Genomic DNA, 25083 nt, shown 5'->3' with positions numbered 1-25083 from the left:
TGAAGCATTAATGGTATGCTAATTTATCTGACAAAGTAAGACACACTTGTGACCACATGAACACTAGTCAAAACCCTAAGTATATCTGATCACCCCATTTTTCCAAGCTACTAAAGATTGCAGAGATAAATTTTCACACATTGCGTGCCCCAAGGACAGTCAATGGTAGGTGTCAAAGCAGAGGAGACTAATTAGTCGCCGTTCTTTACTTCAGGGTCAGAAGAAGAGGTTTTTGTAGCTTGCATAAAGTGATCATCTACACTTTCTTATGGCAGACTGTCCCTCTCCATTTTTCCCACCCTGTACCATTTTTAAGGGAACCCATGAGGAAAATATTGTGCTACTGAGAACATATTTTTGCAAAGTACTTTGGGTATCAACCAATTTTTGTGTAGACATCATTTTCTTCATGGAGTCAATTGATTTTGGCTGTATTTGTGTGTAGTCTGCTATTTAAGTCTGTTTATCCTCACACATACAGACGTGTATTTTGTATCTTTCTAATGCTTGTCAGGATTCTGAAACTTTAAAGCTACCTTATACTTCCATATGTTTGATGTGAATGTGTGATGATTGACCATCCTCATTCAAACTTTCATCTTATGATGTCTTTGAAAAAGCTTAATGTTACATGAATGCAGAAGATAAATTCTTCATAGTTTCTAACACAGTGAGTTGGTTGTCCATTAATAGCTGTTTGGAATTTCACTGAGTGTAATCAAGTCAAAGTTATTTTCTACAAAGTATCGTGTTGCATTTTTGAACTATTCATTTTTTTTCTAGCCAGCACTATTACTCAAGTAAAAAAATTCAAAATTTAATACATTTTAAAAAATTTCACTGTATTCTTGTAATTGGTAACACATAACTACAATGCAGAGGCATAAATTCTTTTTAAAATAGGTTTATTTTACCTGTGAAAGTAAGACAATTCTTCAAGCCTGGCCATTCATATCAGATTGTTCACATCCACATTATACTTACAGAAAGGCATATAGGACGGGTATGATAGATTTTCAACAGAGAAGAAGTTTCTTTTTGTGCTGTAGGAGAAAGAAAAGTTGTGAGAGATGCTCCAGAAGGACTTCAGCTTACTCTGGAACATGGCCAAACCTTATTAATGCAATTCTTAAAAATGTTGGGTTCATCATGGAACAAACACTCCCTTTCATCTATGACATCTGTAGGGCACATAATAGAATAAACTTCTGAGCTGATGCCCTCATCTTGCTTTTATTTTCATTTCCATTATGATCTCTCTTCATTTAGTCAGCCATAAAAAATTAGAACACTTGCTCTCATCTGAACTTCAGTTTCCAAACCTAAAGTTGCTTAAAAGATGAATCCAGTTAGTCTGTAATTAAACACGGGGGAAAATAGGAACATCAGTTATGGATCCATGTTAAATCAAGAAAATAAAATTCTGACTGTGCTTAAGGATGAGAATTGACTTTGAAATGGAGAATTTAAACAGGGTTTGTTTTTTCTTTCCTAATGTATAGCTAAGAGTATTGGATTGCATATTGTAGTTACAGCAAGATTTTGGGAATAGCATTGATTCAATGCACTCAAAATATATGTAAATGCAGAGTACATTGAGGACTAAGGAACAGCAAAATGTATGAATGATTTGCATTTCTTTCCTTTCACACTTTGACTCATACCAAGCAAGTGAATTTCATTCTTTCTTTTTTAAATATTACAAGTTAATGCGGCATTATGAAAAAAGAAAAAAAAATAAGCAAGCTCTATTTTACTTGGGATTATGAAACACAGAAAATATTTGACTCAAGGCACAGTTTTTACTATATCCAAGCTGCTAACTTTCCTGTAAAGTTCTGTTAAATGAGTGTTGATCTGTTGGGTTTTGTGAGTTTTGTTTGGTTGACTAAGATTCTTTAGCTCCTCACAGCAGTATGTAGCACACCTGAGTTGTTAAATTAACAGTTCAATCTCTATATTGATTAAATTTAAACTGAGATTTTGCCTCTGGGAATGTAAATGAATCAAATCAAATAACAGAGTTCATATTTCAAGGACTAAAGGTGTGTATCCCACTACAGGCTTTTACCCAAATTGTAGAATAAGCACAGGCTGTGGGATGTTACCAGTATACTGAGAGTTAGTCTGGAAACCAGGATTTTCAGACTCTGTAGACACTCAGTGTCCAAACAGGGACTCCAGAAATCCCAGGAAGGGTGTTTGGCCAAGAGAAAACCTTCCTGCTAACCCTGGAGTGGGAAGAACCTAAAAACTCCAGACTCTTACGCTCATTCAAGGAAGGCAAGGAGCCTTTGGGAATTAAGAAGGCGAAGAGTCCTCCCAAGAGTCTCAGGGAGCCTTGAATATTGCAAGAACTCTGTGGTCACCAAAGTAGGAGATTACTTGTCAAGCCTTCCTTGGAGCTTGAGAATCTGAGTATCTTCAAGCCCTTTTGACCTACTTGTGAGGGAACAAGGGGGAAAAAAAAGAATCTTTCAGGTCTTTCTTATGAGTTAGTTTAACTAACAGAGAAACAGACAGCTTTGAAAAAGCCAGAATCACCCAACGGTAGTCCAGTACTTGGCCAGGTCATGATATGACAAGGTCCAGGTAAATACTCCCTTCTTTTTAGGCTTTTTATAGAGATTGCATGTAAATATTTTGGTGTAATTTGTGCTCTTTTTTTTTTTTGTCTTTTTTGAAACAAAACATGAAAAGCATGCTAATAAGAAAATTTTTAACTACTATGCATTGCATCAAAACAAGATCTCGTTCAATGTCTTGTCCCTCACAATCATCAAGAGCATATTCTTAGAAAAACCAAATAGGGATCATACTCTAGATTTCCCAATTCACCCACTTCATTTCACTAAAAATTCCGTGGGCCTTCCATCTTCTGTCAGTATCCTCTCCCCAAACCTATAGAAGGTACTCCATTTCTCTCAACACACTTCCTGTATTTTGATCCCTATTTTTTAAATTTCAACGTTAGTTTTTTTTTTAAATGGGATGAACAAGACTGCAGACAGAATGCAAGAACATGCATTCTAACCAAATTCTTACTTGTTCTTTTTCTTATATTCCTGAATGGCTAACATTCATTTTCCCATTTTGACTGCTGAAAATTCTATATGATATTTTCAAAGAGCTACCTGCAGAAGTCTCAGGAGCTCTTTCACATCATAATAAAGCAGAATTTTTATTCTTATTATGTCATCGGGTGACTTTTTGAGAATTAATTACCTTGTATTATTTCATTTGGGTTAATTTGCCATTTTATCTTCCATTTTTTGATAATACATTCAAATATATTAAGGTCCTATTGTTATACTTCACATTCAGCTTTGCCCCTTGTTCCTGATTTTGCATTCTTAGAGAGCTATATCGCATCATTGTTCCTGTAATTTTCAGATTTATTTGTAAATATATTTGACAACGGAGAAAAACCAAAAAGGTCTCTCTGAGAACTCCCTGTAGTTGTGAAAACTGACCATAAATTCCCATGTTTTCCTTCTTACCATGACTGAATCTTCCCTTGTATCTCTGACCCCTTGGTTTATTTAGGAACTTTTGTTCAGAATGTACTGAAAAACCAAAAATACTTTATTAACCAAATTGCTTTTTATTTTCTCACAATTTATTGCTCTCTAGCGGATGTGTCAGACATGTCTTTTCTCTACAAAAGCTCTGTTGATTTTTTGTAGAACCAGTATTTATCCTCTTGTTTCTACAACTTTGTCCTCTGTGGGTAATGGCTCTGATCTACAGTTATCCAGATAATTATCCAGCCTTCTTTCACAAGTTGGATTTACTACAGTCACAATTTATTCTCAGCAGCTCCAATTTAAGCAGTACTTTGAACTCACCCATAAAGAATAGTTCCAGAGAGGGAAAATCCACACCTCCTTTGTAAGCATAACCAATAAATAGGGTTCATCTTCTTCTTTTTCTGATAAAATTTTAGTGTTCTCACATATTGTATATATTGTCTGTAACTGCCTTATATATCTGATTTTTCAGGTTTTCATTAAACTATGAAGCAATGAAAACTGAATGTACAAATTCCTTTTTCCTCTACATCATGTACTTCTGATTTTGAAAATAGTATGAATTCCAATATTAATCCTATTAAAATTTTCATCTTGTAACTCAGAATATGAATGTGACTTGTGTAGCTAATTTTGGGAAATGTAGCATTTCATTAAATGAAATGAGTGATATAAGGATTTCATTCAGGCCTACTGTGGAAATTAAACCTCTTCAGTAGAACTTTTAAAATTGAGATAATTTATTTTGGAAAGGTAAAGACAACTTAGTGATGAATGTAGGTTCACTGTTTAAAGTGCATTTCAAAGAGCATTTAAGGGCATTATACAGATACAATGAAAAAAAAGAAAAAAAAAAGAGATGATCCTGTAATTCAGAGTATTCTTGAACTAACTTTTAAATCATCTCAGAAATTATATCACCTGTAATATCCCATCCACAAACAACATAAGTGGTGTAATTCTGCTAAAACTAATATGCTTTTCGTAGACCACTGAGAAATCACTTAAAATATCCCATATAGAAGCTTTCAGAGGCAGTAGTTTGGCAAACCGTTCCGCTGCAGGAAATTTAGAGGGAAGAACTTTGAGTGTTAAACCTGCAGTTTATGATTTGAGATATCTCTGTTTTTGTACTTCTCTTTTGTGATCTCAGAACCAAATACTAGACTGATCATAATGTTAAAGTGCAAAATCTAGTTCCCTGAATGGAGAAGTAAGCTTCTACTGATCAGCATCACTATACCCTGAGCAGCAATGTAAGCTTAGAGCCTCTTGTTGCTTAAACATGCACAACTGACCCGTGTCACTTGGTCATTATATGGTGGATTTGCGTCGAGAAAGATTCAGGTCAAATATTAGCAATAATAGGGTTACTGAAGCATGGAAAAAACCTGCCCATTGAGAATTTGCTATCTCCTTCAATAGAGAATTTAAGGACTGGCTACATAAACATGTATCAGGAATGACAAATATATAGTTCATCTAGCCTTGTGCCAGAGAACTCAGTGACCTCTTAAAGGCCCTTTCATTTTTATTTCCCTATGATTCTATGAAGATTTGAAAATAAATACAATAAAAGCTTTGAGATGGAGTAAAGGAGCCATATAATGTTTTGAAGAGATGACACCAATGCTGTCTTCCTGGGACTTTTGCCAGGTAAGTGATTTTGAACAACAGCTTTTCTGAACACTTATGCTACTGAATCCCTCAATTTATTTTAATTGAAGTCTTTATTCTTAAATCCATATAAAGAAATTAGGCATCTGAACAGAAGGGAAATACACTCTGATCTTTAGGAATTGAGCAATATGCTACAAATACTAATAAATGTAAATACCTCTATAAAGAGCATTTCTGTATAATAGATATTTTTCTATTTGACCTCTCTCAATTTAGACTGCTCAGGAGATCATCTGATTGTTAGTATGTACATGCAAATCCAAGAGGGTGTTATGAGCTGTTCAAGCCTTTTAATACAGCCAGAGTAAAAATGGTAGTTTTCTGTGGTCAAAGCCTCATTTTGGTATAAATTTTAAAGATAAAATCAAGTGATAGTGTTAATTGACACAATGTAATTTAGATATGACAATATATATGAAATTGAAAATTACCCTGAAAAGTAATTGAAAACATAAATATAATATAAACTTAGAATTTAGATGTGCTAAGTATGAGATTATTTCATAACCTGATGTCTCTCATTTGTATAACAACAACATAGATATTAATTAATTTATCACAATCTGTTTTCTTCTAAAAAGATCTTTTTCACACAAGAGAAAAGCAATAGCACCATCTAGAAGAAGCCTACTTTCAGTTATATGTTAGTCCTTTAATGTCTATCTTTTTTCCTCCTTCCTTTGCACTGGCTAGAAGATAGCCCCTCTGTGTTTCCAATTTGGTCAAATTTGTATAGACTTTAATACTGTAGTTATTTGCATGAATTAAATTAATATTCTTTTTTTTAAATAAAAAGGTCAATAAAAACTTTTCAGATAAAGAATTAATTAGTAGAATTTTATTTTTTTTATTAGACGGATATGTGATTAAACAATTCTTGACATTTTTACAAAATATAATGATAGAATCAGTTACTTGGCAGAAAAAAAAGCTTACACAAGTGGATGAACTTATAAAATTATAAGAAACTGAGAATGGACCTTAAAATCAAAAATGCTAGAACACCTGAGATAAGCCCTAATACTCAATAGTCCTTCCAGGATTTTTTCTCATATTGGTAATACTGGATCAATATTAACATGCCATGTGGCCATAGTACAGATCAAAAAATATTTGTCTCATATAATACCATGATAATCCAGATAAAATTTTCTGCCACAAAAAAAACCCCAAAACCACAAAAACCAAAACCAACCAACCAAACAAAACTGACATAAAATTTTGCCTGTAGGCAAGGAACAGTGGCTGAAGTGTCCAGTATATCAAAAATTTCTCATGTCCAGCACTGGATTTTCCAGGAACTTTAAATATATATATAAAAAGTCCCATGATCAGCCTCTTGATAATTATTTAGGATGCAGCACCTCTAATTTAAATCTGTAGTCTAAATCAGAGAAAGAAAACCCAAAAACCCTTGAATCAGAATTTCAGAGATTTCAGATGCAGGTTTTCTCTCCAGCTCTTTCAAAGCGTTTTAGAGAAGGTAAGGTCAAACTGCTGAGCCTTGTAGCTGGGAAGAAAGGGGAGTATTTTTCTATCATTTCCTTCACAGTCATGACAAAATCTTGCATTAGTTACTTAAACTTTATCAGATGCTCTTGCAGGCTGGACATACAATCTGTGATAAAATTTTAGGTTTTGTTTGTTTTGTTTTGTTTTTAAACTAGATGATTAAGCTTATTGTCTGTCTTTCTCCCCAAAATTTGAATTGATCTTTTAGTTTCCCTGGGTCCTGGCCATAAAGTAGCAACTGAATTAGAAATTATAGAGAAAGTCAAGTATTGTGGAGAGGGAAGGACACAGTGTGTCCTTGTCAATCACCTTGCACAAGCTGGAATTTTCTCCACATGGGAAGTGTTGTGGCAAAGCACATTGCATTACTGCAGTTCCACTATGAGGTGAGATAAGCATCACAGACAGAGGCAGCAAGGCAGAATTGTGTTTTGCAAAGAAACTCTGTACACAGATACCTGAGCTAGCCCCAGGCAATGCTGATACCATCATGTGGTACACACAGCCTCCTGTTCCAGAGAAGCAACCCTGACATCATGGGTGCCTTGTTGCTCAAGCTTCTTCAGGCCATGGTGATGATCCTGATGGAGATTTCTGTCTGGCAGTGAGGGAATTACTGAGTGCTAATTTAGAACCAGTCATGCTGTGCTCTGTGGCACACTGCAGACATACCTACAGACTTTAACTGCTCCATGAGGAGAGAGGCCCACCAAAGATGTGAGACTGCAATGTTGTAGTAAAAAAGCCAAACTGCCCAAAATTATTGTTTCACAGAATCACAGAATGATGAGGGTTGGAAGGGACTTCTGAAGGTCATGTAACCCCACTGCTAAAGCAGGATCACCTGCAGCATGTGGCATAGGATCACGTTCAGTAGGGATTTGAAAATCTCCAGAGGAGACCTCACCATGTCTCTGTGCAGCTTGTTCCAGTGCTCTGAACAGTGGTTCTTCACATGTAAAGTGCCTTCCTGGTGTATAATTTAAAGTCTGCACAAGATGGAAGTCATAAATTTGCAAAGCATAGAAAGTGCTTCACAGCTTCAAGAGAACCTCATATCTTCTGTGGACTTAGAGCTGGCAATAGTCACAACTGCACAGCTGAATTCTGGCATCCCATGCAGTGCAATTAGGGTGTAACAGCTGATATTCCTATTCAGCACAGACTGGAAGAGAATCAATAAGAAAAATGGCACAACATAACCAATAAATATGGCATATAATATTTTCCTTTTATTAAATCAGCTTATAAAGAGCAGGAGCAGGAGATATTCCTTTAATATATTTCAACTTGCATTTAAAATGTATTAAATGTAAGTGATTTAGACTTTTTTATTTCATGTTCTAAGTACAAAGAATCAGGACATTAGTATTTAGTGTTCTTTTAATTAAAATAGCAGTTTACTCTAAGCCCTGGAATTAATTACTTTTTGAACTGCTTCTCTGCTCTGCTAATAATGTTTGACAGTTTTAAAATAGAATAGCTAAACTTGAGGCTATTCAGTTTAGTAGGCTGATGCAGAATGTACTGAGAAAGATGAACTGTAATTTAAAAAACTATCATGTGCAATAGGAAACTATTCATTTAATGATGAAGACCTCTGTCAAAATTTGTATATGCACGCAGTGAATGAAAGGCCATTCAGAAGATGGAAACTGAAAGTAATTTGAACATTTATTGACTTAATGATACTAAATTTTGTCCTAGCTGTGACTTCAAAAAGAGATGATTATTTTCACATGAGATCGGGCCTTGGAAAGAAATAGTTTACATTTTCCAGGAAATGTGTGTTAAAAATGCTGGGTTCAACATTTTTTTCTTAATTATGAAGAAGTGTTACAGGACTTAAATCACAAGACATGCATTTTAAACTAGAAACAGAAAAGTTTTCACCTGTAACAACTTATTCATGTAAATAATAGTCAAAGAAGGACTCTATTATTGGTTACCTTCTTGGAAAAATCGCAACTTTAAAGCATATTAACATAATGCTAATGTTAACTAACATTGCCCCAAAGCATAATGCAATTTTTTTGCCTTATTTAGAATATTTTGAATGAATTTTACCAGAGAAAAGTCTTCAGTGTTATCTATTAGCATCCAATTAAGATATTAATGTTAGAACTATGCCTACTTACCTTATTTATGTACCCTTTCCATCTTCTGTCAACCTTCCACTTTGCTCCCAACTCAAGGTTAAGAAAAGGACAATACAATGAAAGTCTATATTGTGTGTTAGTCTAGAAGCTAGTCTTTTAAAAAAAGGCTTCACTTAGACTGACAAATGTGTATCCAGCATCTTCAGTGAAATTCTGTTGATTTACAACTGAGATCAAACCAGGCTTTTCCTTCTAATTCAGTGCTCCCAAATAACTCTTCCCCTTCTGCCTTCATTTCAATCTACTTTGCAGTCCATCATTTATTTACTTGTAGCTTTGCTGCGTGCACTACATATATAACTCATGTGCTAGATATAGCAAAGATGCTGACTTGGAAGATAGAAAATTGCACTCAGCTTTCAAATTCCTTTACCATAAGAGATCATAAATTAATGCCTTTTTTGAACCAGGTCTACAGTAATTAGTAATTTCATAGTATCTTGCAATAATAACTAATTTAACTCCAAAATATATGATTTGGCACAACCTCTGTTACTCACTTGTAAGGATGAAATGTTTGGCAAGACAGCAAGATTCATGCACTTCTTTCCATGGCACAATATTATAAATATTCCACCTAAATAATGACTCACCCTGCCTCCCAAGTGTAAAAAAGAATATTTACCTTAAATGGTAAATTGAGTCCTATTAACAATTCCCTGAAAATACATTTGATTACAGCATTCCACTGGAACACTAATGAAATAAGAATTAGTTGAACTTTCCAATTAACCCTTCTAAGATTCCACACTACTGTGTAGGAGAAATGGTGCTGCTTTGTCTTATTAAGGAGGTAATTTCTTTTATCAGTACTAAAGAGAATATTTCAGGAAAACATCCAATTATCTATGTAGCTGAATTATATTTTCTCTTAAGTACTCTTCATTCTTACAATGAAGAACAGGTTCATAGAGTTCTTATATATGTCACATTATTTCTAAATACAATTTTCAGATTGGACCCCCACTGAGTATTTGGGTTCATTTACCCTAAAGAGTTATAGGAAAAAGAGTGCAGTAAAAGCTGCAACGGAATGGGTCAGAGGTAAGTGCAGATGAATCAGCTAATAATAAACTAGTAATTTTTTGCTAATTTTCATTATGTAGTAATTAATGATAGTAGTTTTGTAAGGAACTATTTATCTATTTTAAACATAATTTTAGTTTCTACCATTTCAGGTTTTAATTTGAAATTGTGCAGATTCCCATGGTATATCTTCCACTGCTGTCTTCAAATTCTTAACCTGTGATTGATGATTCAGAATATAATCTTGGGAAGATTTACCACGAATTTCATGTTCTCTTACAGCTGTTCCTTTGAAAACTTATAATTTATCTTTTTTATTGTTCTTTTGTTTTCATTTATTTGATGTTAGTTATTTTGGTCAGAGTAGTAATCACAAAATTCTTACTAGATGACTTGGAAAGAAGAAAATTTTTTTTCAAATATTTCTGTCAGCTTTCTTCCATATTTTGCCAATAATAGGTATGGAATTTCTTGAGCTCTTTCAGGTAGCAACACATCTGTGTTTAATTCATAAATCAAATCATCAATATGTGAATGACAAAAAACCTAAACAACTTACAAACAAAACCACCTCCTCCCCCCTCACCCCGCCCCCAGTTCTGAGTTGCCCTTTTTCTTGAAATGATAGAATTAAAAGTTCTTGAAAGCCTTAAGTGACAAATTTATCTCTGGCTTAAATGTGGAATCTAAGCGAGCATTTTTTCAAATGCCATTTGCTCCAGAGAGGATATCTGGAAGAACTTTAGTGGTCTTCAAATTTTTTTGGTAGCAAACCCCTATTAGTAAAACATTTTTAAACATGCAGCCTAATATACGTTTATTGACTTATTTATAAAATAAATACACAGACTACTGTATTACTGCATTGTGTTTATAAATCATATACAAAAATAGAAATTAAGAAGGATGAGATAAGGATGAACTAAGAAACTTTTTTTAAAATTTGTTTTGCTTCGTTTATTAATGATGTAAAAAATATTTTCTTTCTGCACCCCAACAGGCTGTATTGTACACTCTATGAGTCCACAATCTCCTCCCATTTTGAAGACCATTGCTCTAAATAAAGAAAGAAAATGGAGTACAGTTGGCAACCTTGCCAAATCCTGTATCACCCCCAAAAAAGAGATTTTTTTAATTCATTCCATTTCAGAGTGAGACTAATCAAACAGAATAAAAGAAAAAAAAAGAAGAAGAAATAAAAATGTACTGTAGAACAGGAGTCTTTTATCCATTGAAATTTTGTGATATTATATAAATCCAAGTTGCACTTATTAAATACAAGACTAATTATGAAAAACTGCAGATGAAAAGTATCAGATTTTTCTTCATTCCTTGTTTAAATTGCCTCCTTCTCATATTTAAGGGTTATCTCCCAGACTGGTTTTCAGAAGGGAAATACACTTTAATTTTCAAGAAAACTGTGTGAAAAGTTCTAAATGTGTTGTAGTCAGGAAAACATTTGTTGGAAGAGTACAGACTCAAAGTTCTTCTGCACTTACAAGAGACAGTCTGCAAATGAACAGAAAATGGATGAGAGAAAATATGTTATTTTAAGGGACTAAAAGGTTCCATTATCCTGATATCACAAAGAAAGATATATGTTACACCTCTCTGTAGGTGTTTCATCACAAAAGAATGGAATGTATTTCAGTTCTTCATGTTTCAGCTTCTAGCACTGTTGAAAGAAATACTGAATAAGTCCATATCAATATACAATTCAGGGCAAAAGGAGCCTATCTGAAGGGTGAAATGATTGATACAGAGTTTTCCATGCCTGCTCTGTACCTGTTTTAAAGGGTATTTATTTAGCACTAGTTTTAGTCTGTTCCTATGGGGCTGCATGCCTTTTAGAGGTTAGAAAACAGACTCTGCTCTAGGAACACAACTCTCAACTTCATTTCATCTATGAGAAAAACAGCTCACACACTCAAAGTCTGCTCCAATTTGCAATCCAAAATGCTGTAAGTGAGGGCAATTGGGAGACTCATTTTAGAACCACACTCCTAATCTGAACTAAACCATGAATCTAGATGTGCTGATCAGCTTGGTGATTCATTTCAGTGTTTCCAAATGTCACACTGCGTAAAACTGTTATCCTGAGCCTGTAGTTTGGATTTGATACATTCTAGGAAAAAAAAAAAATCATTCACAAAGAGATTGTGGCAAAAAGTACATCTGTGATTACATATGACAGCACAGATTTCAAAATGTTTTTAAAGAAGGCATAGAGAAGAGAAATACCACTCTCATATTTCTTCCTTCCCACCCTCAGAAGCATAAATTGCTTTCCATAAATAAGGAAGCCAGTGCCTTCTCCATTTCATAACTGTGCTGTTTCTTTCAGTTCAATGAATGTTTTGTTGAAAATGTGGGAGAAACTTGTGGTTATTTTGAATCCTTTAAGTCTTTTATCTACACAAACAGGAATTAATTCACTTAGTTTTTATGGGGTATAGTTAGAACAGTTGTCAATGGCAGAGTTGGGATAAGACAAGACTATCCAAAGTAGCCAAGAAAAGATGGACAAATGCTGGTTAGGTCTTGTTTTCAAAAAAAAGAATTTAATTGAGAAAGGTATAGAGGTAATTTACCTTAGGTTCCTTCATGCTGAGGAATTTTTCACTGAGAATAATTTACCACCTTAAATGAGACTGAATAATCTCCTCTGGGTCAAGGAGAAAATAATCGAGATAAATTGTCTCATTTTCTTACACACTACAACTGAAAGCAAGACAAGTCAGTCCTGAATATTAAGGAGTTTCTTTTTCTCACCAAAACTGCTCCCCCACTTTAAGCTCCATTGTTACCTACTGTTTACACACTCAAAGCATCACAGTGTGTTTGAGGTGGGAAGGGACGTCTGGAGATTGTCTTGTCCAACTGGAGATTACCTTGTCCAACCCCTTGCCTAGACAGGGCCACTTACAGACAGTTGCCCAGGGCTTCTGCTTTTAACATACAAACAGACTAACCACAGAAGTGGGGGAAGGCAAAGCAGAGTTTTTATTTTCATTTCTTGTCATTGAAACACCAGCATAACACAATTCAGAGGCAAAAGCTTTTTTTTTTTTCTTTTTTTTTTTGGTCTGTTGAAGAAAACTGTCCAATGCTTCACATAGATCTCAATAGGAGATTGTACACTACTGTTTTGGACAAAACTCGTAGGTATTTTCATGCCTATGTGTCTTTTTTCATCTTGTAATTTCAATCTGAAAATGTTTCACACTGCTTGAATTGGTCTGTAAATGAGTGATCTCCTTTTGGCCATACCAACCCTCCTCAGGCTGATCAGTGTCTTAGGTTGACCTAAAGATGTTAGACCACAGGAAGGAAGTGCTTCATGCCTTACTGAATAAAATATTGTCGGTTCAAACAAATTGCTCTAAAAATCAATAGAAAAATTCAGCTGTGAATGTGAAAGAGACAGGCTGACAAAATGTGCTATATGAAGATATTGTCATGTAGTGGATGGTTTAAAACTACAAAGAGTAGCATTGTATGCACTGAATCAAGTAACATAATTATGTTGGGTTTTCTTGCTTGTTTTTAAAAACAAGGTTCAGTTGACAACCAATTTAGAACTAATAGAAGTACATTTCTAATCTAAAAGTGTAGTTGTCATTCTAAGAAATAAAATAAACCAATGTTATTACTCTAAGAAAAAACACAAAACCTAAACTCATTTAAAAATCAATAGGACTCTGACCAACTAAATCCAAAGACTTCCTAACACTACTAGGATGCCATTTGACATAATTGTTTATGGCTATTAGGCTTTCCCATTTTGAAAAAAAAAATCATGTTTTATTAAATGTCAGTCCTTTTCTTTCTTTCTTAGCTTACTGCCTAGTAGAAATGTAAGGTTCTGGCAATTGGGTAATTTAGCATGTAAAAATACTAAGTTTATAAAAAGTTAGCTATAGAATTCCAGGGTAGTTGAAGATGTGCCCACCTAAGAGCATGAGCTACTACTTTAATAAAAAGAGCTTTTACCAAAATCACATGAAGAGATTTTGCAACAAAATGAGACATAAAGCCAAAAAAAGATGTTGGTGAAGATTTCAGTAGTTGTATGAAGTTCAAAATTTCAAACTCTCTATGAAAGAGATATCTGTTGAGGCAGAAAGCAATTCTGACCAATCTCTAAATTGCAAACACTAGGTACTTGCTTATAAACACATTTGCATAAGCTTTTAGCATTCAACAATGCAGATCCTAAGATATCTCCTTAAGGTCTCATTGCTAATGAGAACGTACAGTGGCCATTGTGGTCATGCCTCATTTATTGTGTGGATGTCTCCCTCCATTACGATGGCTACTGATTACATTTTGGCATAAACACACAAGGTATGTACCAGTTTCTGTTTCTCAATACTAAAATGGCCTTAAAATTATGAGTGACAATAAAAGATCTAGGAATTTTAAAACTGAAAACACCTTATTTCAGGAAAGGAAATATGTGAAGCTCGCTGTTATATGATGTGACACAGCACATTTCCCAGAAGAGCAAAATCAGCTGTTTTGTGCCTACTTGGTCTATTACCTTTTTTTTTTTTTTAAGCAACTATAACTTGAAACTTAGCCATATGGATGTCTGCATCATCCTGCAGAAGAAACATCTGACTGTCTATAAACATTCGTATGACTGTTTTCAACACCACCTAATCTGTTGCTTGACCAAGGTAGACTGCACATCTGTACAGAAGTTTATCCTATGCATAAATTAGGTGTCTTTCAATTACTCTACAAATAAAGTTCTGTGGCTCATTGTGGATGGGAATAAGGAAGGTCAGAGAAAGTGTTGAGAGGATTAGAAAGCAGGGTAGGTCAGTTTATTAAGATTAACAGCTGCAAACTTGATGTTGCTAATGGCAAGACAAATTACACAAAACAGGTGAATCCTTTCACAAAGTCTTATATCTTCTATATTCCTTATTATAAGGAGCTTACTCATAGCCCTGTAGCAAAGCCCTGTGCTCTTTTCACCCAGCAGGATTTTCAGTGCTCAGTCAGACTGGCTGGGTGGTTGAATGGGTGAATCCTGCTAGCCAAGATCACCTCAGGCTTACCCTAATGTGCACGCTGTTGTTTCTGACTACCTGCAATAGTAAGCATTGATGGCAGATACAGTCTTCATTTCAGAGTATTGGGGCAAAACAATCCACAGGCTGAAAGGAGTCCCTGAGGCTTTTTATTAAAACATGGCTTTTAACTGGGGAAAAAAAAATAAACAAACAAATAAACACACAAATAAATATCCAAGCTTCCTCGTCATTCACCTTCCAGAACAGCTGCTGTGCTGCTCAGTGCTGTCCCAAAGGCAGCAAGGGTACCGACATCATTAAAAGGTGCCCTAAAGACAACAGGCCTCCCACCTATGCTAACACTGCCCCCAGCCCGCCGGCAGAACCCGGGCTGGGGGGCAGACCCCTGGCTGGGGGTCAGACCCCGGGCTGGGAGGCAGGCCCCTGGCTGGGGGGAAGACTCCGGGCCGGGGGGAAGACCCCGGGCTGGGGGGCAGACCCTGGGCTGGGGGGCAGACCCGTCCGGCCCCCGCGGGCAGCCCGGCTCCGCGAGTGCGCACCGCCGGCACGCATCCATCAGCGCCGTCCGACCTGCGCTCACCCGCGCCCGGGCTTTTCCGCACCCGCGCAACGGAGGATCCCGGGCTGCATCTCATTTTTAATTGACTTACAACCTCCTCCCCAAAACCCCCGCACCACCCCGGCTGCGCTTCCAGACACATTTTTCTTGATGCAAACGGCGTGAGCATCAGGTGCGGGCAAGGAGGAGCGGCGCCGACCCCGCCTCCGAGATGCTGCTGCGGCGTGGGGAGCCCGGGGCAGGGGCTGCGGGTATCCCGGGTCCCCCGGCTCTGCCCCCATCCCCGCGGGCGTCGGCAGCTTTCCCGCGCCGGCTGTTCCCCAGCCTGGCCGCCGCAACAGCGGTGCAGAGGAACCAGGGAATCCAATCCTGCACCCCCTGCACTTATGTGGCGCATATATTCCCTTCTCCACGTCCCTCGTCGCCGCCCCAGCCGTGCGCTTCGCTCCCTGTCTTTTCTTGCCGCCCTCCCCTCGCCGGGGCCACGGCGCTGCGGGATCAGGTGCCTGCTGCCGTGGCTCTGCAGGGCCGGCTCCCGAGGCTAAGGGGGGGTCACAGCCCTTCCTGTTCAACCACTCCTCCTCGCCTCTTGTTTTCCACTGAGGCCATTTCGGGTCCTCTCATTACTCTTATTATTTACATGTTTTCTCTACTGTATTCTCGCCCTCTCCTCCCTTCCCGCCCTGGCCACTAGCCCTCCACAATCTCGGCAAAGGCATGGGGTTTTGGGGTGGGATGTAGCTCGGGGGGAAGATAAGTCCTACACGCGGGGGGAGGCGGGAGAGAAAGGGAGAGATTTTGCAGTCGTCTCTGGGCTGATTGGAAGAGGTAATCATTGTATCTGCGGCCGGAGGATTAGCAGATAAACTTTTATTGCTCCCTTTTGCGCGTGTGTGTGCGCGTGTCTTCGTGCGTGCGTGGGTGTGGGTGTGTAGAGGAGGAAGTTGCCTCTCAAGGGGGAAAATCTTTTCAATTTCCCTTTGGCAGGTGCAGGTCAAGGGGGAACTCATGAGCATTTTGTCTGATCCATGAACTGATTAGGAGAGGGGAAGCGATCCCTCTCCTCTTACCCTTCCTTTCCCAGTTTTGAAATCATTCCTTCCCCACCACCGCCGCCCTCCCGTCCTTCCCCTCCTCTTCCCTTTCCCCTTCCCCTGCACTGAATGAATGGAAGAGTCTCCACGGTTTTCTTCTACTTCCCACCCTGGACTGGAGAAGTGAGGGGGCATCTATCTATCTATCTATCTATCTATCTATCTATCTATCTATCTATCTCTATTCTCATCCATCTCTTTCTCGCTCCATCCATTCCCGAGGGGATTCAGACCGTGCAATGTGTTTTCAGGCTCTTGTCTCTGCTACCACTTGATACTATGTTATGCGCAGGGAGAGGGTTTTGCAAAAATGGATTTATTCGATTTTGAAGGATCTCTTCTCTAATAAGGTTCTCATTGCACACAAATATGACTAAATCCCCTATTTGGTAAATCTTTCTCTACCCCACCCCTCCTCTTTGGGTTCCCTCCCGCCCGCCCCCACCCCTTCAGAGGAGCAAGCACAGGGAGCTGATGACGGACCCATTAATCCCTTCTTCAATGCATCAAAAGAAGCCGAAGGGCTGGAAGTCGCTGGGCTCGGAGTCCTGCAGGAAATGCTTCGATCTGCTTTTGGTTCTGTATGAAACTGGTGACTAGGGGCTCGGCTCGCTCCGCCGCCGCCGCCGCCCGCCGGCACCTGGATGCGCGGGCCGCCGCCGCCGCCCGCCGCCGCCGCGATGCACCGCTCGTGGCGGTGCTGGTGATCGCTCGGGTGTGATGGGATTGAGCCGGCGGTGATCATTCGAAGGCGGTGAGGGAGAGAGCGGGAGAGGAAGGGCTGCTCCGCTCTGCTGTGTGTGGGCTTCGGGATATTTTTTTTGGTTTGTTCTTTTTTCTTTTCTTTTTTTTTTTTTTTTTTTTTTTTTTTTTTTTTTGTCTTCTTCTTTTCCTACTTCCATCCTCTCCCCGACACTGGAAGTCCTCCCGTATCTAAATGGAATTAGTGGAGACCGAAGCCCCTTGTGTAAGGAACAGACATGACCCATGGGCGCAGCTTCTTTCACAGTAAGTATCTATCTCCCCCTTCCCACCGCCCACCCCCGGCCGAGCTCCGCCGCCGCGCACGGGCTCTTGCCCTCCGCTGCCTCCACGCCTGGCGTGACGGGACGCCCAGGCTCCCGCGGCGTGGGGGCGAACTCCCCCCGCGCACACACCGCATCCTCTCCCCCAGCGTGCTGCGGTGCCCCGGAGGGCAGCTGGTGTCTGCCAGCGCCCGCCGTGGCGCGGGCGGCGGGGCACGCTCCCGGGGCTGGAGGCTTCACCTGGGCGCGAAGCGTCTGGTGGCTTTTGCCGCGCCGGGACAGACCGCAGGGGAGCTGCCCCCGCCGCCCGTGGCTCGAACCGGCGGCCGAGGCTGAGGGGGCGCGGGGCAGCGCCGGGAGCCGCGGCGGGGGCGGCCACACAGGGCACGGATCCCGGAGAGCTGCGGGGCGGGGGCGGCGCCTTCGGCTGAAATCCACCAGGATTAGCAAGGAGGCACCGAAATATGTCACCTACTCTTCCAAGACCTTAGGGGCCTCTAGCTGCGCGGTTGGACCCCCTCTCCTGCCTCTGTTTTGCAAAAGGTCCACTGTTCTGAAGGGGCTTGATTGGCCACCGTTCCTCCCAGCACTTCTCTGTGCGCCCACACCTGTACAATAGCGCTATGGCCAGGTATTGCTTGTCCAACAACTCTTCGCCAGGCTAAGACACGTCTGTGCCAAAACACAGCCTCCTAAAAGCCTGGCCAAGAGATAAATCACTTAATGTGCAGCTTGTAATGAAAAAAATGTACAGATCCAAAAAAGATGTAAAGATGCGTAATCAGAGTGGCACTAGAAAGCACGATTATAATTACACCCGTGATTAGGAGGGAAATGGGGAGGAGGAAGACAGTGAGAATGCAACAAGAAATTTTGTGGAAACTTTAAAATAATTCCCAAACCGACATAATCACAATATTGTTGCCATGCTGCCAGCGCTTCCCAAATGACAGTTTTCAATGAGTGGAGATTCCATGGTTGGTCTCTCTGAAGTCTCTTTTTTTCCCCCTCTCTGAAAAGCACTGTTCTTTTTCTGTGGCTTAAGAAAGAAAAAGGCGAGGGTTCATAGAATAAAATGGTCTGCCTTGTCTGCTTAAATGAAATATATTGTGTTGGCTTTTCCCAGGAAGATCACAATTTTAATTACTTTCTGGCAACATGTATATTTTAGTGCTGCTGTTAATAACACTAAAGCAAGAGGTTGTTTTTTTTTTTTTTTTTTTGGTTTTTTTTTTTTTTTTGGTTTTTTTTTTGTTTTTTGTGTTGTTTTTTTTTTTTAATATGGGAGAAATGTTTCACTTTATCTATCCAAACATTAGGTATTATATGTCTGGAATAAAACCTAAACCCCCAACACACTTAGTTTCTTAGTCTCTGCTTGTCTGTTCAACTTCATTATCAAGACTATTTTGACTGCTTAGTAATAACAAATACTGATATGATGACATGTAGCATAGCTCTCTGCTTTGGGAAAACAGCTCTGTGATTTGGAAACCTCTTTCCTAACAGTTACAACTGGAAGTGGAAAGATCTGTGGGGTTTTTTTGTCATCTTGGTAATAATATATCTGTGGCTCGGACCAACTCTTTACTTCTCTGAACTCCACTTTTTTCCATATAGAAAATGAGGGGAGACCTAATAGATATAGATACTTAAAATGAACCTGTAAGAATCAGATATGAATCGTCATTAGTTACCTAAAACAAACACTTCTCACATGGAGTTTGTTTAGTTATCATGCGTCCTATTCTGGAATTTGTGGGGAGAAAGAACACTGGCAGCTGATTCCATATTTGAACACCAATCCACTTTAGACTATTGAGAAATTAGGTGTAGGCTGGTGAAGATTACAGGCATAGATGCATTATGATCACTGCATGAAACACAGCTAAAGTAAACGAGCAACTCAGCAAAGGGGTGATTCCTGCCTTGCCTTTGGATTTTGACACATTTGGCAGGCAGAGTCTCAGCCAGCATGTATTTCCAGAATTCATCCCTGAGGAGAGTAAGGGCCCAAATGGCTAGGTAGCATTCAGCTCTGAGCAGAAGGTGTAATGTTCTCACTGAATGCCCATGACACACAGGAGTTTTAACTAGCAGTGCTGCCAACATCTGTCTCTAGGGGCTGACTAAGAAATAGTGAATTTGCTGCCAAGCCTTCATTTTCCCAGAATTCCAATCTTACCCTGCTTAACAGGGCAGCCATCACCCCTGGCTCAAGCCCTCTGTCACATGGGAAAGGTCAAAGACATAGAAATAGGCATCTCAGTGCCATCAGAATACTGGAAATATGGAGAGTGTCTTCCTTTGGGGTGAAAATTGCACCCTAATTGCAATAAAAAAAGAAGAAAATGTTAAAAAGCCCCATCTCGGAAAAGATCATAGTTACTGGCCCATGATGGCATTTGGTGTCTAGTGGGGAAAATAAGAAGAAATTATTACTTTCAATTACTTTTGTTAATTGATCAGTTCCTCTTCATAATCATCAACAAAATGGTAGCTGACTGACCCAAAATGCTCTAAATAAGTGCACAACTTCATTTTCACCTTAAGGTCAGCGCAGCCTGGGCACTGTGTTTGGGCCTAATGCCAAACATGCCGGGGCAAAGCCCTAAACACTCCAAGAACTGATGGATCTGCTCTCTTCTGCTCTTGCTATTCCACTTTCTCTAACAGCCAAAGATATGAGTGATGATAGGAAAATCAGCGTGTGATTTCTTCATCAGGTAGCTAGCTAGTCACTTTGATCTTTCAAATTTGTCTCACTGTGACTGTATTAAAGGGTTTGCCTCTTAGCCTTTTATAGTCAGACTGTTGATTTGGAATTCCCCAGAGACCCGGTAATTATCTCCAGGTCAAAGCCCATTTCAGAAACATTGCATTTGTTTCCAAGAGGAATGGTTTTCCTATCATGGTTGAAGATAGTAGATACCTGTTTGTAAAATCGACTGCAGATTCACTGCAGCAAAAAAGCAACACCCTCTTGACAAATCAAACTAGATTAATGGGATTGTTAAGCACACACAATAATTTACTTCACTAGAGATTTACAAATGCTTTGATGGATGTGAAGAACCCAACCCCTCACTTCCTTCCTACTCCCAGTACTCATTTTCAAATTTTATTATGCCATAGTGAGAGACATTAGTACATACAGCGGCACTGAAATTTAGTCTCCCTCTGTTAAAAGCCACTTTACTATTACTGACACAAACTATTATTATATAAATAAGTGTTATTAAAAATGTTTTTCTCTAATATTAAAGAAGACGGAGAAAATAGGATGACAACATCAGTGCCTGTGGATTTTGTTTCAAACCCAAAAGATCTCTTTATTTGCATACATTTGCAAAAATAAGTACTTACAAGGACAGGCCATGGAGAAACTTGTTTATACAATATGTGCAATTAAAAGATTCAAGTAAACATGAAACTTTTTCTTTACAGTAATGCTATTTATTTTGTATTCTTGTGAGATATATGAGTACAAGTGATTTGATTGCAGAAACTATCACTCTGTGATATTGAATGCATATTTCTCTTTCAGTTGTAGCAAGTCTAATCATCCTACATTTGTCTGGGGCAACCAAAAAAGGAACAGGTATGTAAACTTCAGACATGCTTTTCAGACAATTTATTAGAGACCAAAATATGGATTTGAGTTTTTAGTTTAGTTTTTGAAATTTTTAGTAGCTCATTTACTTCCAGTGTCTGCCCTTTGTCCATTTGATTCACACACTTGTATACACACAAACAATCCAGGAGTGCTCAGCAGGCTCAGCCTGACTCTAACTAAAGGCTATACAATACTCCCACTTTCAAATTGGAAAGTCCAGTTTGGGCACTTACCTACACTGAAAACTTTTTTCTTGTTGAAGTATAATTAAAACCCTGGAATTTGGTATCATGGGTACCTTTGCGCAGTGGGAATATAGAAAGAGGTTCTTGAAAGCTTTGTATGCTCAGTGTGAGGACAGCCTAGCAGGGGATGCTGCTAAGCACAGTGTGTCTGAACCTGCGTCTGCATGCAGTCCCTGCACGCTGGAATTCGTTGTAGGACATTAGGCTCCATGTCATATTCTGCCTGGATATGGACCAGGGTGAAAAAGAAATACTTGCAGAGTATAAGTCAGACCTCAGACAGTTAATATCATCTTTGGGAGGTAATTGTTTTTCTCCGTTGATCCTAAGAGGGAGCCTCAAACACCTTTATGCACCGGGGGCTAAAGTTATATGAGACAGTTCTTTGATTATTAGATACCTCATTCAGAGTAACACCAGTCTAGAACCTGCTATCCTTCCTTTTAATAGCAGCCTAGATATATTTCCTGAAGAATCTATCTCATTTTAGCCTATTTGTCAAAGCAAGATGCTCAGGTATGATCCCTGATCTTCTTCAGCTTGAGGTGGCCCAAACCTACAACTCCAGTCTCTCTGCCAGAGAGCAGAAAGAAATGCAAGAGATTCAGGGCTAGGAAGTAAGCAGACAAGAAGGTCTGACTCTGCTCTCTGATGATTCACTTAGGAGAAGGAAACTTCTGGGCTGTGATTGCTGGCCTCAGAGTTATTTATTAATTTTACAGCAAACACTGAGATAAAAATAATCTATGAACCAGACTCCAGGAATTCCCCTGTCTACCTCTGTCCGGTGAATATGGACTAACTATACTGCACATTTAAAACAACTTCGATATAAGATCATAATTGTCTGAGTTATTTCCTTGATTTTGTCACTGATAAATTCCTGTATTATGACTTGAAGCTTGCTGATAGAGCACACGCTTGAGCTTTTTGAGATGTATAAGTAGGAAATTCATGCCTTCCAATTCTCAAGCTTGTGCTTTCCCTAGAAGGTTAGTATTTTAAAAACAATGCAAATTTATTTTCCCTGAGACATCCAAACCTCTCCTCTGCTTTGAACAAAATGTTTTGAGTAAGAATTATATGTTTGAACCCATAAAAAACATCCTTCTCTTCCACTAGATCAATAATCATACTCAATCTCAACAGAGAAAAGTTTGAGGCTCCTGACAGAAAAGGGGCTGTTGTATTTATCCTGTTAAAGAGTTCTACGTGTCATGTGAACATAATTTGAGAGCTAGTGATACAATGTTTAATGTCATCATTTCACAGAAAAGCAAACTACTTCCGAAGGACAGAGACCAGTGCAGTGTGGAACTTGGACAAAATATGCAGAAGGAGGCATCTTCACTTCTCCAAACTACCCCAACAAGTATCCTCCGGACAGAGAGTGTGTCTACATCATAGAAGGTGACTGAAAGAAGAATCTTTATATTTTACCATGAACTGCATTAAAAGGGTAGATTTTATTATATGTGAAGAGTAGGTAAAGTCATGGTAATAAATCTTTTCAAGACAAAAGATTTAGAGAACCTCTTGACTTCTATCTTGGTATAGCTCAGAATCTGGTTAAGGTGGTAAGTATGCATGGCTCAATAATAAACAGTACCATTTATTTCAGGATATTCAGAAAATGAATAGAACCTAAAATGCTGTAATGTGACAGAAGAAAGGATATTTTAAAATGAGTAGTAAAAGTGAACATGGAAACAGCAATGTTTTTGACTTTCATGCAGACATTTTAAACTTGCCCTAACTGAATCAGGGATGACAAGCTTAGCTAGGCAAAGTACAGTAAAAGAAGTCATACCGAAAATATACATATAGTGAGTGTTAAAATTATTTTCCATCCTGTTGTTCATAAGAAATGAAAACGAAAAAACCCCAACCTACAAAATAAAACAAGAAAAGAATAAACACTAGCACAAAACAGGTCTAAAATGTAGTTTTTAAAGGCTATACAATTGCAGGCACTGAAGTGACGTAGGAAAGACTAAAGATGTATTACAAACAAATTATGTGGTTTCTTTTCATTTGTCTTAATACAATGGATGTTCGAGAGATTGCTGTAATAATGGATCTGTGGGAAGTACTAGAGATTAGATCCTGTCAGAGCTCAGAAAAGATGGATCAGGTACTGTGTAGTAAGTCTCTGGAATCAAGAAGTTTCTTTCAGGAGTTGTGAATACATGTCGAATAAAACAGTGGTGGTCTTCTATCCATGCTTCATTTAGAGAATTATTAATTAATTAATGATGGAGTGAGGAATTACAGAAATAATTATCTTATGAAAGATGCAGGTAGTACCAAGATATACTTCCAAAGATATGTAGCTGATTTAAATTGAATTAACTGATCTAGGCCCACACACACTATGTACTTTTTGAAAGTCAAAAGTCAGAGCAAAATGATTGAATTCCACTTTGGTGCTAGATAACTTGACTGAAGTCAGAAGGGGTGATTATAAATAATGTAGCCAAACAAACCCTTAAAATAAAATTTATGCTAGTCTGTCCTAGAATATGTCTGAAATTTTAGCAGACATATGGTAAATATTGAAATTCCATCATAGTTTGGTAATTGGTTTAAAAGAATAAGTTTTTTGAGGAAGATAAATGCATAGGTTCAAAATGTACAGTTTAACTTTTTTTTTCTTTTTTTTTTTTTTTTTCTTCTTCTTTTCTGGTTATGCATATGTTTGTAGAGATCTGGGTCTTTTTGCATATGTTGACCAAATTATCTAATAATCCTGTGGGGCTGGGAAGAAGCAAGTCTGTTTTATCTTCAAAGATCTGAAACACAGGATATTTTATCATTAAAGTGAAATGGTGTAGAAAATAACCCACCATTTTTGTGAAATTTAGTCCCATATCTCAGGTCATGAGATGTTCTTCCTCACAGTAAGAAGATGCTTAAAAGTCCAATATTGTAAAGACTTTTATCTTTATTACAGTAATTAAGTACTTACAAATATATAGTTAATATGCGGAAAGATGCAAAATACACTGTTGAAATAATGTGATTAAAAATACCTTAAAATGGACATGCCTAAGAACAGTTTAAGAAGGAAAGATTTAATCAACCAACTTCTATGACAAAGATGAAATTCCACATTGACAAGTTTAGAGACATGTATAGGGAAAAGAGTAAACTCAACAGAAATCTTATTATAATTTATTGGAAAATTCCATCTTGTAAAATGGAGTTGAACACAATTTTTTATGGCACAGGTATTTTCTCCTTCCCATCCAGCCTAATCAACAGTTTGGATTGTAGCTGGTCATTTAAAAACCCACAATGAAGCATAGGCACTGCATTACATTTTCAGTTCTGATCTTCCCATGTCTATTTCTGTCTTCTAAAAAATTCAGAAATAGTCATGTCTGTCTGGAAAATGTCAGAAAAATAAGCAGAGATATAGGAAGATATCTGAGCAATAATATTTTAAAATGTGGCAGATTTTAAAAAAAAAGGCAAAAGAGCTACTGAAGGTCAACAAAAACTTTTTTGTAATTAGAATAAATTATTTGTCCTTATTTATTTTTTACAACATACAAAATGACAGAATATGATAAAGAAGTCTAACAAGAAT

The 25083-nt window shown here is 38.3% G+C and overlaps 1 protein-coding gene across 2 annotated transcripts in view; it reads left to right on the top strand.

Annotated features, from left to right (window-relative positions):
- The first annotated feature begins 16557 nt into the window (after positions 1 to 16557).
- Positions 16558 to 25083, top strand: part of NETO1 (neuropilin and tolloid like 1) — a 66899-nt gene continuing 58373 nt past the window's right edge. The window contains exons 1-3 of one of the 2 annotated variants that reach the window (XM_066184402.1): positions 16558 to 17613; positions 21178 to 21231; positions 22764 to 22901. In XM_066184402.1, coding sequence (XP_066040499.1) covers positions 17586 to 17613; positions 21178 to 21231; positions 22764 to 22901 — 220 coding nt within the window. In that variant the 5' untranslated portion in view covers positions 16558 to 17585. The remainder of the gene's footprint in view (positions 17614 to 21177; positions 21232 to 22763; positions 22902 to 25083) is intronic. The other variant, XM_066184395.1, reaches the window with a different exon arrangement.

This window comes from Chamaea fasciata, unplaced genomic scaffold (assembly GCF_029207755.1).
Source record: "Chamaea fasciata isolate MVZ Bird 193981 ecotype frontalis unplaced genomic scaffold, bChaFas1.0.hap1 SCAF_1, whole genome shotgun sequence".
In the NCBI taxonomy this organism is placed as follows: domain Eukaryota; kingdom Metazoa; phylum Chordata; class Aves; order Passeriformes; family Sylviidae; genus Chamaea; species Chamaea fasciata.
The sequence above is the reverse complement of the archived record's forward strand: the minus strand, read 5'-3'. Positions and strand labels throughout refer to the sequence as shown.